At 34.4% G+C, this 15,493-nt stretch overlaps 1 protein-coding gene across 2 annotated transcripts; it reads left to right on the top strand.

Moving 5' to 3' along the window:
- The first annotated feature begins 4,474 nt into the window (after positions 1–4,474).
- Positions 4,475–15,493, top strand: GCG (glucagon). 2 transcript variants are annotated; one of them, XM_008495484.2, is made up of 7 exons: positions 4,475–4,543; positions 8,454–8,554; positions 8,928–9,089; positions 9,857–9,910; positions 11,546–11,683; positions 13,784–13,927; positions 14,996–15,493. In XM_008495484.2, the coding sequence occupies exons 2-7, from the start codon at positions 8,457–8,459 to the stop codon at positions 15,018–15,020; spliced, it is 621 nt and encodes a 206-aa protein (XP_008493706.1). In that variant the 5' UTR covers positions 4,475–4,543; positions 8,454–8,456; the 3' UTR covers positions 15,021–15,493. The 2 variants fall into 2 exon arrangements, with proteins under 2 accessions (XP_008493706.1, XP_030310246.1); XM_030454386.1 differs by lacking the exon at positions 9,857–9,910 and having other exon boundaries at positions 14,996–15,092.

Genomic DNA, 15,493 nt, shown 5'->3' with positions numbered 1-15,493 from the left:
AACATGCGATCCTCATAACTTCAAACATGGAACTACATCCTTTGCTTCATTTACGATTCCTGCAGCTGCAAAGAAGAAAAGGCCTAAAGAGAAAACAGAATTGGTAGAAGATCAAGTGTAACCCCAGCCAGGCTCCAGAACTTGGTTAGTGTTATATTCATTTAACTCTTGTATCAAGTCAGATTCAGACTACATTCAATACTTTCCAGTTTGCCAGTCAGTTCCAATTACGAGGCACAGCTGTTTAGTACGTTTTATAGAGTCATTTGAAGGCTCTATATTTAATCTGAATAATTCATAGTATTTGCTAAGAGCATTTGGTATTACTTTCAATTATGAACATTGTCTTCACAGAATGTAAAGTAACAAGTACGTACTTGGCCGGCTCTTCTGCTTGCGCAAATTGATGCAGCTCCATTGACTTCCAGTGGAGCGATTCCAATTTCTGTGAGCAGACAGCGTGGCTTACAGCACAGACACAGTAGCTCTCCCTCCTGAGGTACGAACCCATCGGCATCCCCACAGTGAGCAAGGATCTTCATGCTATGTCAGTCCTCCACTTCAGAAAGACATTCTTGCTCTTCAAAGTGTAACTGTGGGGTTGTACACATACATAGGCACCTTTTTGTGTGTGTTGTGTATAGGTACAAATGTATGTATGTAATATGATGCATGGTTTATATATGAATACCATGTCCTTCCTACATATGTTGCACTAATTCCCAGAAGGGGAATGCAGGGTTCTTTTGGCTGATTATCAAGTAGCAAGGACAGGACAAGAAAATGGGCTGCAGAACCCAAACTGTGAACTCACAGTTGACAAGGTTAGGGAGAGAAAAATGTTTTCTGTGCAAGATAGAAAACAGTGTTGGCTGTAGTCATAGCCCAAGATAGCTTTTTCTCTCTCCCATGTTCTTTAGATATGTAATGGATAATATAATCATAAATATATAATGAAGGAATTGTGAGGTGTTGACTTTTTTGAAAGCATTTGTTGGGTGATTTTTTTACTTTTTACTTTTGAAAGTCAGAAATATTGAAGGCTTAAATTTTTAATATTTTTCTTGTACCAACAGTTAAAGAGTTGAAACATCTTAGAAAACTATGATATTCAGAGAATGATAGCCAGTTATAGCAAATACACCAGTGAGTGCAGTATGCTCCCCTTGATAGCAGCTTTTACCTGGTGCTGACATGATGATACAGGAAAATTTTATCAACTCCAAATACAGAGAACCCAAGATGAAGATTTTTTTTGATGAGTCCAAGTGAATCATGAAAAACATTCAAATGAAACATTTCTGAAGGCAGATCACTTCTGGGTTCTGTCTCTCAGTCTGACTCAGTTGAAGTACTGTCTCACAGGTGAAATGTGATGAAGAGGAGAGAGTGAGGTTGACCTTTGACTTTAGCCAAAACTTGCCATCTCATTATTGTATTTTACAACATGAGAGAAAAAGAACTGAGTAAATATGCATATTTAATACACTTGTTTCAGTTTTCTACATCTGTTCGGTAACTCTTGTTTGCTCTGCTCTGGAAATTTGTAATCTAGACTAAGCTATGGAAACTGAAGGTTGCATGGTTCTTTGAGGCAGTTCCCTTCTTTACTGTAGTTTTTATTGTCTGTGTATCACTTGAAAAACAAATAATCACTCATCACTCACCTTCTAGATGCTAGATGACCTGTTAGATGACACAGCCTGTGTAACAACTTGCCCAGCCAGGTGCACTGAGCCGCTGTCTCATTTTTTTTTCAGAAATCATTCTACTGTAAACAAAGAACTTCATCTGACACAAGAGAATAAACTGGGCTAAAAAAAGAAAAAAATAACGTCCTGTTTCCTGAAGGATATAATATTCTCTCAAATTCCCTACTATCTATTTAGAAAGCTATGTATCTTTAACTCAACATGCAGTGAGAGAGTTGTCTGTTGAAATTAGGTTCAACAAATGTGTGTATTGTCCTGCCATAAAAGAAGAGAAAAAAAAGAAAAAAAAGAAAAAGAAAAAGAAAAAAGAAAAAAAGAAAAAAAAAAAAAAAAAAAAAAAAAAAAAAAGAAAAAAAAAGAAAAAGAAGAAACCACCAAAACCGCCTCAATGGCCCTTTCATCACCATCTGCTGTCCTGTCGGGGTACTGCAGGGCTGGGCACCCCTTCTCCTGCAGGAGCCCCAAAGCTGACCAACTTCTTGAAAAATCAGTGCCTTCTAACCCTTAGTGTTGAATTTATATCTAAAATGTCTGTTAGAATCCCCTATATAGCGCTCATGAAGATTAAATAGAAAGTAGATTTAAATTAATTCTGTAGTAGAGATTACAAGGTATCTCAGTGGAATAGACATCTCACGAAAATAAGCAGATTTGAGGTATAAAGTTGTTTCCAGATCTAATGTCTTAAACATTAAAGAGTTGTTTCCCCAGCAGAATTTGGTGTATGCAGTTGTTAATTCTGGTCATTTCACACAGAAACAGATGAAAGCCAAGTCTGATAAACATGTATGCAAGTTCCATATCCTATGCCAATCAATAACTGTGAATCCATGATTTTGAATGGCTGTGAAAAATATAATTAGGAACAGGGAAAAAAATAGGACATGAGAAAGAGAACATGTGGAAAACAGGGAAAAAGAAGTAGTAATTAAAAAGAGTAAAAAAAAATAGAAAATAAGGCTCTCAAAAATTACTGAATATATAGGCAGGAGGATATTATGAAAGAGAAGTTGTTCTCATAAGTTTTCATTAGTAGAAATTTTACATTGTAGCAAGAAATAACATTGTAGCTACATTATAAATGGACGTAGATGGATCCAAGAGCAGATAAAAATTAGACATAAACACAAAACAAATTTTTTTCAAATAGATTATGTGGACTGAGCAGTGAGGCTCAATGTTTCCCTAAACTCATACGGTGGTACCAAAGCAAGGTTTTTAGCATAGAGCTCTAGGAATGACCCACTAAGTTTTGTTTGTCGGTCTAGGCAAACATTAGGGTTATTAAATGTATACAGTGCCTCAGTTGTATCATATTGGCTATGCCAGTCTGACTGTGGTCAGCCAGCAGAAAATTACCTCACTGAAGAAGATTCTTTGTTGGCTTCATGTGCCAGTGTCAGGGGAAGAAAGAGATTTTGCTGTAATATGTGTGCTTTGTGCCAGAAACTAGGCCATGGGCCACCCCAGACTGGAGCAGAGGCTGTCATTACTGTTCAGTGAGATGTCCACTGGGATTCAAGACCCTTCCCTCTACTGAGCAGAGCTGAAACTCTGGGTGCAGTGCTTCATATCCAATGGGTTTCCTGGACTGCCTGGAACCTTATATATATTTCATGTTTGGTCCTTTTGCATTTTAAAAAGAATTGTCATGATGTAAGAAAAAGTCTTTTTAAAAAAACCTCCATAGGAATTTCTTAAAAGGGGACATCTCACATATTGCTTCATAGATAGCATAAGAGATCCATACTCCTGACTGGCAGGTGTTTTCAGCTGCCAGGGCCATTGACAAGATATGTGTCAATTTAACCTACCTGTCAATTTAACCTACCACCAGATGGTTGAACATAGGCTTATTTGGCAGTGCTGCCCCACACCAACTACAAAACAGCCCTCTTACTGAATGATGTAGTACCTTGACAGTAGGTGCCTAGAACATACATAGTTATCAAGCTCAAAAAAAGTTTAGGGTCTTGAGGTTTTTCCCTTGTAGGGAATGAAGATGTGAGCAAAAGGCTTACCTTACATAAATCTGTAGGCCACAGTATGAAACTAAATATGTAATGAATGTTCTGAATGTTCAATTCTGAAGTGAGTATGAATTTTCATACAGTAGAATTTACAAACTTGGCATTTTACATCTAAGGGTAATAAAATGTTTTTGTTAAATTTACTTGTGCTAGGCTTTGCAAGGTGGGTAGCCATCACTGCAGTATTTCACATCTCTTCATGTTCATTATATTGGCTCAAGAGTACCTGAAGAATCACTCAAAGGCTTGGGGGAGAGTTGTGTTGGTTATTGCTAACACAATATGGTATTAAATTTATAAATCTTGATTGAAAACTGATAGGCAAAGTTGATGCTATTCATGTCAACAGGGATTTTACTCAATGCTAGATGTTAAATGTGGCAAATCAGAACTTGGAGAAATTGCTGTCTTAATCCCAGGCACTTTTAGCCCACTGTTTGTCATCCTAATGCACTTATGTTTGATATTTACTTCTTTGGACATTGCTACCTCACTCCTTTTGCAAATCCATGTTAGCATTGATGTCATAAAGTAAGCAGAATGAATGTGTGAAATTGCTTGTAAAATTATCAAATGAAAGGAATAGCAAATATGATGACTTTTTTTTTTAAGTTGAATAAGGAAACTGTCAGCAGTGATGCACTCTCGTAATGCTTACTAGAGCTGAACAGTTTATATATAAGTCTGTGCAAAAGAGGCAGCTAGGCAGATCTCAGGATCCTCAAGGCTTGCCATAGTTCCAGAAGAGAGAGTAAGAAACTCTTTCCACAACTTCTGCCTATCACTTCGAAGTATAAAAAGGTAAGATTTATATGTACTACCAGTACAATTTGTCTGAGAAAGCTGAGTGCGTTATCTGATTGCCAAAGGTTGCAGTTGAACTGTCAGCAAATTGTTTTTTTCTGTGGTTATAATAGTTGATTTTTGGAGTTAATTACATCATCATTTAAATTTTTTATTCTATTTAATTAGTTCAACAGAGAATGGTCCAGAAAAACGAATCAACTGTTTGGGTTGCAGAAATAATTCAAAGAAGGAAGATTAACCATGAGCATGAAAGATATGCATTGTAGTAAGAATTTAAATGTGATTTTTATTATATATAATTACTTATTTTTATAATTTTATCTCCTTTAGTATCTCCACTAGAGATATTTCATGGACACAACTTTTAAAATATTCACTCCTTGTAGATAACTGCCTAAATCGGAATGAGTAGGCATTAAATTAGCAGAATGCAAATGAATTAAGTAAACTCATATAGACACTGATTTAAAACTGTCCAAGACAGATTGTCACTCCATCACCCTACAGATTGCCACTTCACAGCACTACTTTTAGATTAGTTTATCTCAAGCAACTAATCTTTTAGTATTACCATAAAATCTGACAAGGAAAATTAATAGCACAAAAGTAAAAATTAAAGGCTTTTAATAGTTGCTGTGATTATTGTAAAAATAAAGTTTTTCTCCCATCCTCCCATCCCTGATTTCCTTAGACTGAAACCATTATGTTTTACAGAACATTCCACAAGGCATCATAACATGGTACGTAAACTAGAGTTGCAGCACATCTATCTGTAAAATTTACTTCTAATCAGAAATAACTGCTATTTGCAAACAGTTTAATGTCAACAGAAATTTTATTCATTCATACATTTTCATATGAAAATACTCTTTTTTACTAACATATTTTTTAGTGGAAATAGATACAATTCTGACTTTCGAAAGATTCTTCTTTGAAAACACAAGGAAATACAGCTAGCTAAAACATAATGTACATGATGTACAAAAAGCATCTGGAGTAAAATACTTTGGAAAAACTAGCAGAATCAGGCTGATCAAGGAAATAATGTTAAGATAAGATTCTGATCAATATTTCAGAGACATAGCCATTCCACACTTTCTGGTGTTTCAAACTGAGGTGTGTTAAGCCTTTCATCTCCAATCAGAAAGAAATTAGAACATTTCCCTTAAGCTTAACATGCATAGGAACAAAAATTTTCTGTGTAAGATTAGCCTTAGCTTTCCTGAATCTTGAAAGCAGGATTGCATGGCTTTTAGCAGTATCTACTGGTGACCTAAATAACTTAGCACAAATAAAACCTTTCTTCTGATCAAGAAATTAATTGATTAGTAGGAATAATGAAACTAGTATTAATTTGCTGATCATCTGTGTTTTATCTACAAAACTTCTCTGTGGTCCCAAGAATAAAATAATTTCTTCTTTAAAAACTTTGCCCAAACCTGCTGTTGTTAGTTTGAGTTACTAATAGCAAGTACTAAACATTTAACAAGCAAAGCCAATTATTAATTTTTGAAAGAATGTGTTTGGCAGAAGTTAAATAGCTTTCAAAAATATATATTTTATTTGTTTTCTTACTTGAAAATTGCCATAATTTTTGAAAAACTTCATTTATGCATCTTTCTTTTTTAGCAATCTCCCCTGAATTTCATTCTGTAGGACTGAGACATGAGTTAGGTCCATAATATATTGAAATCATGCAAAATATGTTTACTGACTACAGTGAGCTTTGAGTAGGGGGCTTTCTTAAAGTTTTGTATAAAAGAATAGCTTTTAGTGTCTGATATAAGAAGACTGGATTAATGACTAGACTTTCTTTCATCCCAATTCGGTGATTTAGGTTTATGTTTAATCTGTATCATGGTTTAACAAAATTATAGGCAACTGTAAACATTACTTAGTTTTCTTTTTCAAGTTTTTCAGGTTAAGCCAAAGTATACCAAACTGCTAGCATACCATTAAGCAGGGTAAATTTTTGTGTACATGATGCAACCAACAGACTTTATTTGGTGTCTAAGTGTCTAAGTTCTCTAAGTTAGCATGGGGGTCACTACATTATATTTTTGTGACCTTAACAAAATTGCCTTCCAAAGAGAAGGCAGAGCTTCTGCTCCTTTGTTGGAAGCCTGTGAAATGATGCATTTCTTGGGATAAGCATTGGATGTCAGTGTTGCACCACCAAATTACACATCCAAATGAAACAGTTAAGAGAGGCTTCAATATTGTATTTAGTTATAATAGGACTGACTACCTGGCCACTACGGTATTTGCTGGTACTGTAGCAGGATATGTGCAAGTGTAGGCATCAAACCTCATATATCAGGCAGAAAAGAGACTCTGTAAACATTGATGAAATAAATGAGCTTCATCTGTGGCTTCTGTTGGGAGAGAAGATCAACTCATTGCTTAATAGTGCAGTCCAACCAGAAAATATTACTTTCACCAAATTATTTTCCTGGTTCTGATTAGGAATTTTTTACCATAAATATTTTTATACTGATACTGAGGTATTCTAGTAAAGTAATTATTATTCATTAATATTCTCTGAAAACTTAGGCCTCACAAAGTAGCAGAAGCACATTCTTCCAAACTATTGGTAAAATGCCTCCCAACAGTCAAGCTTTTCATCTTCTACCACAAGTTATTTTCTAATAGAGGGAAGAAATAGATTTCATTTAAAAAACTCCAAACCTGGGCAAACTACTGGGATAGAAGTACTACAGAGGTAGGGGTTTGATGCAGGAGTTGAGTTTTTCAAAGACTCTTGTCTATGCCCCCATTTGCACTTCTCTGTGCAGAGCAAATTCTAAATCTCAAGGCAATGTCATCTGCACTTTCTCTACCCACCATTCCTTCCTGTCTTTCTTATGGCTTCCTTCAGGCCTTAGTATATTTAAATCCAGCCTGTTGTGACAAGGCATTACAACAGAGAATAAGCATATTTTTTACTCAGACTGCCTTATTTTATAATGAATTTCAATAAAGCATATTTTTATTCAGACTGCCTTATTTTATAATGAATTCCAATAAATTACTCCTGGACAAGGTGTTTTCGCCTGGATCTCACTTTATAACAATGTAGCCATTTCTGTTACATGGTTAAAGCCAATAGAGTGAGCAGTAATAGCAAGGATCACATCTGGAAGACAAAATTTTCAGTTTTGGTATATTACAATTAATATGAATTATATATATTTTATATCCCATATAGCCACATAATGGAAGTCCTTAAGCTGGAATTATTATTATGTCAGTAGCACAACAAGCAAAACTTGACATAGCACATCATGAATTAAATTACACTCCAGTGTATGGTTCGGTGGTTGTTTTTCTAAGGACTCACACCTATTAATAAGCCATGATTAAGTCCAGAGGCCTACTGCTGCAGCATCTGTTACTTTAAAAAATCTTTTAAAAGGAGGATGGAGGGCAAGAAGGAAAGAATGGGGAGTGCTAATGTGATAGTATTCTTGACAGATACTTGCTTTGCTTTTTTCTCTTGTGAATAAGATGGGGGATGGCGGGGGACATCACACCAAAACCCTTGTTTTGCAATAAAAGAATATTACAGAAACAGATCTAATGCTTGCCATCAGCAGGACATGGAGCACAGGAGATACAGACCTTTATCTTTGTATTACAAAGGGAAGTGAGGATAAAGTTGCTCTCAGCTCACTTTGTATTCTAGGATAGAGATTAGAGTTTAAAGACTAGAACAGAGACTACATCTACTCAAGGTACTGAAGTCTCTATCCACTGGACATGGAATTTATTCTCAGGGTGTCTCAATATAATCAAGTTTAGATCACAATTAGGGATGCATCTTTTTGATGTAATTGATTCAGATGTATGTAAAGATGATTACATTTTTCTTGTTGCCTTATTTCTGTTATTTCTGTTTTGATAGGAAATGAAAATGAAAAGTGTTTATTTTGTGGCTGGGCTCCTTTTAATGATAGTTCAAAGCAGCTGGCAAAATCCTCTTCAGGATACAGAGGAGAAATCAAGGTAAATTCTTCATATTTCTAGAAACATTTGCCCTGAAATTTGTTCTATTATAGTTTGAATTTAAAAACAAACAAAACAAAAAAACCACAACAAAACAAACCCTGCAATTATCAAAGTTCTTAATATTGCTAAAGATAGCACAGAAGATTTTTGATCACAAACAATGGATGCCTTAGTTAGTTGAGAAGATCTTGTCATTATGCATTATGCAATCTGCTATGTTGATTCATTTTACTAGCTAAGTTAGTGATCAATATGCCACTTGCTTTTATTTTGTCAGAGTATAAAACAGTATTTTTAAATGAAAGGTCAATTCACCTGTAAATGTTCTCTTCTAGCCATTGCCATTTAACAAGGTCCATGCTTTTTACAGATCATTCAAAGCTTCCCAGTCTGAACCACTAGATGAATCTAGACAGCTGAATGAAGTGAAACGTCACTCACAAGGCACATTCACCAGTGATTATAGCAAGTACTTGGACACCAGACGAGCTCAGGACTTCGTGCAGTGGTTAATGAGCAGTAAAAGAAATGGGTAAGCTTTTTGGACACATTGTTATAGATCTTCATATACAGAGACAACCAAAACTCTAGCTGAATTCAGTTCCTTAACTATTTCAGCTTCCCACCACAGACCAAGTAAATAAAGTACTTAAGGAAAAATATATTAATGTTATTAGAAATGGAGAATATATGCAAGAACAGTCAAAAGGATTTTGATAAACTATATGTGGTATCAGTATATTCCTTGATATGCCATCTAAAGACTATCTCAGACTCTTTGGGAGAGATTGCTCTGGTTTATTAATTACTTTCAATAGGAATAAGATATGCAAATATAGTGGAAAGGTCTGGATCATCGGGTCTTCATAAAACTTTCCTATCTATGGATACTCTTATCCTGAAGCTTCATTTGCTAAGGTTTAAGTTTTTCTGACCACAACAGATACTGTCAAAGCCTGAATAGGCATGTTTTTTGAAACTGTACTTTGATCAAACATGAGATACCAAGATGAGAGCAAGAATAACATAAAAGCATATAAGACCATGCCTGGTGTTCTAGAGGAGATCTGTCCATAGAATAAAAATATTAATTACATTATAGTTTTAAATTCCCATGGAAGTCTTTAAAATATAAAGTAATTATTTCTAGATACTGTATTAATTTCAAATAATATTAATCTATCAGTCATAGTTATTTATCATAATGTTTACATAATTGCCAGAAAAATTATATCAGCTTATGCATGTTCTGCAATGTACTGGTAATAATGTTCTAATGATTATGGAATTCCACTACAGCCAACAAGGACAGGAGGACAAAGAAAATGACAAATTCCCAGACCAGCTCCCAAGGTATTCTAGTTGCCAAAACTTGTTACCAAAAGCACTTTTAGCTTATTTTCTGTTAAACAAGAAAGAAAACAACTAGTAGTCTTTATGATGTTACCAGAATCCAAGAAATACCTATCAAAAGAAATTATGTTACACCTGCATTTACATGGAAAGAGGAAATGTTATTTAATGTTAATATTATTTATTCCTGTACCTTTGTTCTATAGTTACATGCAATGGCTTCAAGGAATGCAACAGATTGCCAGAAAGAACATTCCAAGTAATAAAGCAGAGTAGAGAACTAGATAGAAAGAAAAAACCTGGTATAGTAAAATGATGAAATAAAATCAAACAAAAAAACCAATTAACAATAAATAAGTAAATAAATAAATAAAATGTTGAGGACCAGTGAGAAGACTGATGAAAGGAAAATGGCCAAGCACCAATTTGCAGGAAGCTGATAAAACAATAAAATGCTCAGCCCTAAGCTCTGGGTCCCATGTTATATGACAGGAAAGGAGAACACAAGATCTGCTGGAGGCCAGAATTTTGTTTCATGGCAATGTTTTTGGGAGAGACTTATGGGGATCTTAAATGTGAAGCAAATAATACAAAACCCACTAAATGTTTTTGCAAAACAGATTGAAGTATCCATATTCATACTCCTTTTTGTCAGAAGTTCCAAAGAGGATAGCCTGGATCGAAAAGCTACTTCTCTTCAAAACACTGTCAGTTATAAATCTGCAAAATTGTTTCAGCTTCAATGAAACACAAATCTCTACAAAATTAATGTTTCATTAAACATGTTCCAAACAACTCTAGTTAGCATGCTGATGAAGAGTGCAGATGGTACTAAATTAGGAGGAACGATGAAATCCCAGTAAGATAAAAAATAATAGATAGAGCTAGAGGCTCTGAAAATTGGGCAGAAATTAGCAAATTCTGAAATAGAAATGCTGGGGAACTCATTAATGGAAAATACTCCATAGTATGTCTACTCTCAAGGCAGTTTGCCTTCGTGAGGGACAGTGTGATGTAATTTTGTGATAATTTTGTGCTTCTTTTTTGAGAAAGAAGCACAATGACATGTCATTGACAAGAGAGGGAAATGGCAATTGTCTTTCTCTCCTAAGCTGTAGGTGATGTTTAAAATTGTTCAAAGATTATCACTTCATCAGAATTATGATTAAAAGGGTCTTCACAAAACATTTCAAAATGTAAACTCAAAAGAAATTACTTATAAGCAGTTTGGATGAGAAATAATGAAAATTAAGATAGGAGCAGTGGCTTAATGGAAATCTTTAAGTTAATACAAGAAGCAACAGAAAAGTATGTGTCTGTAGAACACAATACAGTTTGCTGACAAGAGCTAATGAATCTAGCAGACCATTCCAATACAGCTATTTCTGCTTTTGGCAGCTCAGACATCTTTGCACAAAACTGTATTGCATAGTACAGACAATACCTTCAGAATTGAAAGATATCTAGAAGAAAAATAAATAAAGAGTAATATGAGAAATAAAAAAAAAACCCTCTCTGTAATAAGAGACACTAGTCTGGTGGGTGGGAATAGAAATCAATAAAGGTTAAAACAAAACAAAACAAAACAAAAAAGTCTTTATGCAGTTCGTTCCTAAAGTATTGCTCTTCTTTCAGCAATGCCATCTCCAAGCGTCATACTGAATTTGAGAGACATGCTGAAGGCACCTACACCAGTGATATCACCTCTTACTTGGAAGGTCAAGCTGCCAAAGAGTTCATTGCTTGGTTAGTGAATGGACGAGGAAGAAGAGAGTAAGAATTCATCCATTCCTATTATTAAATTTTGCCTTGCTTTTGGGGTTAGAAATCAATCTGATGAAACCTTGATGTGCTTTTGATCATTCTTGCTGTATTTTATATTTTCCTTTTGTAATAGAAGTTACTCTGCGGCTCTTAGACTACAACTTTAAATTATTAAGTTAAAATGCAGATTAAAACAAACCTGTTCAGTACACTGTTACAGTCTAAAAGGTCAAGTTATATTAAGATCAAGATATCTAAACCTAAATCAGACCTTCCTCAAACTACCACCTTTTCCCCTTTATATAACATACAGCTTTCAGTCTGCCTAATTATCAACATGACTCAGTTCAGTGTTATCTTGAATTACTTTCTCTTTCTTTCCCTTTCACAGTCAATCTTTTCTTCTGCAGTAATCTTGGGATTACATTTTTACAAATGTCATCAGCTGTACTCCTGGTTATCATTCCCAGCAGTATCAGATGATTTCTTTTCCTCCTCATTCGTCACAAAGTCTCCCCAGTTTGCTGCTGCCAGAATAACTATTTTTTCCTACAACCATGACTTATTTTCCTTTTTAAGACACTTCTGCTTCTTTTGCTATGGTTCATAGTTTTCTGGACACCATGCTCCAGAGTTTTGACCTATGTCTCTGATTTCTTTCATTAATATCTTCTCCACATACTCAGGCAGATTCTCAAGCCTGTTCACTTCTTCTTTTTACATTATAGTCTTACACTTAGAATGGCCACGCTTTCAATCTCCTGCAGGCACCTTCTATGTCATCACATTTCCAGCTCTGCATGCTTCGGAGCTACACCACGCATATGCCACTCCACACTTTTTAACTATTCTGTACTTATTTGTGCCTTTAGACTGTAAGCTCTTTGGGGCAGGGATTTCAGTTCATCCTTTGATTATTTTTTCTACCAGCTGTAAAGTACTATGTAAGTCTCTCGCACTATATAAAGTAAATAACAGTTACAATAAAATATAATCTGTAAGACAAGATTGTGTGTTGTAGTTAAGGAATTCAATGAAGACCAAAAAGCTAAAAGCAAATTTTGTAGATAAGGAAGATATCCTGGGGAAAAAAAAAAAAAAAAAAAAAAAAAAAAAAGAGTTAAATAATGAGGTCAGTTATATAGCGAAATGAAATTCTGTTGCCACTTTATAGCAATGTTCTGATTTGATTTGTTTTCTGTCATGATTTATTTTCATGAACAGAAATAGGGTATTTCAGTATCTGTAAGAGAGAGAGATTACAACTTAGCAGTGATGAACTGCGCTTAGACACCTAAATGTAGTCTACCCTTCTGCCTCCCAGTATTAGCATTCTTTCTGGTCAAACTTGTATATAGCCATCCCTGAAATTATTGCAAGAAAAGAGCCAGTTTGCCTGTCACTGGTCCCAGAGCAGTGTGGTTCAGTATGGAATTCATTAAAACCTTCCTATACTTGATGGGATGAAGGTAAAGAGGAAAGTTTTCTCATCCAGGCCATTGTCATAATGGTATTCCAAAGGTGAAAAAACAGGATAGAGCAAGAATCAGGATCTGATTCCAAATGCAAAATGATATTGTACAGCAAACAAGCACATACATTTTATATAGGTGTTGAGTTATATTAACCCCTCAAAAAAAAGTTACTGCTCTTAACACTTAAATACTTATGAATATAGTTTTAAGTCCAATTAAAACAGAAAAAAAAGTATGAAAAATTTACTATAATGTTTTAGTAGTGTTATGTGTTAAATAACTATTCTTGGTAAATCTACTGTTGATGCCTAGTCATCTTGGCACAGACACTATAGACTGTGATATGTTTTAGCACGTATGGATTTAAAAAAAATGCTAAAGATCAATTGAAACTCACCTGAAGAAACACTCCTCATCTGGTAGAGACTTTTGTGCTTTATTCTGTTGGTAAATAATGCTTCAAAAGTTGTTCTGATATACATTGTGCTGTACTGACATATATACATTAGGCCTAACCATTAACTCCTTAAAATCACAGGAAATGTGCACTATATAAGAAACTTTTAATGAGGACATTTTAAGTGGTTGGTTTATTTTGATCTGCAAATTGTTTGACAATTTCTTCCCTTTGAAGTTTCCCAGAAAAAGCTCTTGTGGCTGAAGAAATGGGCCGAAGACATGCAGATGGCACTTTCACAAGTGATATCAACAAAGTCCTTGATGACATAGCTGCCAAAGAGTTCCTAAAATGGCTGATTAACACAAAAGTTACCCAAAGGTGCCTGAATTTTGATTGTGTTATTCTATGTATACTGGGGGTTTAATGTATTTGTCACATGTAAGTAAATACTGCTAATTTTTCTCTTAGCTATTGACATACCTATAACTGTGTAACAAACTTTGTTACAGCCCATGCTGGGCGAGGACAAAACACTAAACAGAACTCATTACAAATATTATCTGTATTTTACAGCAGTGGTGAATCTATTTAATAGTTTTCTATTTAACCTGAGGGGAGTTTTGCCACTGAATTTTACCAGAAGTGAGGTATTGAATCACATTGAATATATTGAATTACTGAAAAATAAAACTCTTCTTCCCTTGGGCATTATAAAATAAAAAATAATTATTGGTAAAAATTACACAAACTTGATTCTTTTTTAAAGACCATGACAAACCACTGCCTTATTAAATTGTGGCTTGTCATTAGGGAATGAGATAGTGTGATCCAAATTCCTTACAGTTCTCTATTTAAGAACCCTGCTTTAATTTTCCTGTATATAGTTAAATTCTGTTGGGAAAGCAATATTTTCTATCTGAGCTCTGAACAGGTCATTATTTAAGAATTGTTAATACTAAAAAAGCATTTAAAAAATAACAAAATTCCACTCAAAGCACATGTGTGTGGCCAGATTTTTTTAAAATGTTGGATGTCCAATAACACGCTACATGTCTCTGTAAAAATTAATCACTTTCAGTCTTTTGACTACTGAAGCACCCAAAATTAGAAGTTAATCTTGGAAATCTGAAACAACCAATATTGTGTAAAAAAATGAGAACCTATACTTAAAATGTTTATTAACATTTTACTGTTTTGTGTTTGTAGTTTAGCACTGAAACAATTTAGGAAAAGAATTTATTAGAAACTATTAGCTTTTCCTTTAGGAATAATTGTTTTAAATCTGTTATTTGAGAGAGCCATTGAAAGGTCTGTGGCACTAACATCTATTAAATCATGACCAGAGACAATATGTTCCAAACATACTTCAAAAATCTCAAGAAATTTAGAATATGTTCTAATTGATGCTTTTTTTTTTTTCCTTTTTTTGCTTTTTGTTTTTTTCAGGGACCTTTTGGGAGAATACCAGTAAAAATGCAGAATACAAATGGGATAAATGAAGATCTTCATTGCATCAACTGCCAGTTATTAAGAGATTCTTAAATCTGTATTCTGTCATTTATATTGGGTGTAACACAGTTATATCACCTTGCATGCCAGGAAATAATTGTACTATAGTTTAGCGTTGCCAAAGGTTTATATGTGGAAAACTTCTTGTCTAAGGGATGATTATCTTAACTGCTTTATGACTATAAAAGTTCCATATCTTCATAGTTTTCCTTATTAGGACGGAAGTAACTCCATTTATACTTAATGATAAAAATATTTTTTTAAAAAGTTGACTTATACACACAAAGGATTCCATCACCAATTACATGTGTTCTTTGCAAGCGGCTGGCAGTTACAATGCCTGAGAAGTGAATATCCCTCTTAAAACCTTTGTTATAAAAAGGCTAAGCTTTAAGGATATTAAATTATAGCCTTAAATAAATTTTTTCAAGCTTC

The sequence above is a fragment of the Calypte anna genome, chromosome 7, assembly GCF_003957555.1.
Source record: "Calypte anna isolate BGI_N300 chromosome 7, bCalAnn1_v1.p, whole genome shotgun sequence".
Taxonomy (NCBI): Eukaryota; Metazoa; Chordata; class Aves; order Apodiformes; family Trochilidae; genus Calypte; species Calypte anna.
This window is presented reverse-complemented; position numbering and strand designations above follow the sequence as displayed.

Bases quoted from the DNA above. Each gene is read 5' to 3' on its own strand.
- GCG (XM_008495484.2), top strand. From the start codon at position 8,457: ATGAAAATGAAAAGTGTTTATTTTGTGGCTGGGCTCCTTTTAATGATA. The intron at 8,555-8,927 runs GTAAATTCTTCA...TGCTTTTTACAG, and splicing joins GATACAGAGGAGAAATCAAG to ATCATTCAAAGCTTCCCAGT. The intron at 9,911-11,545 runs GTATTCTAGTTG...CTCTTCTTTCAG, and splicing joins TTCCCAGACCAGCTCCCAAG to CAATGCCATCTCCAAGCGTC.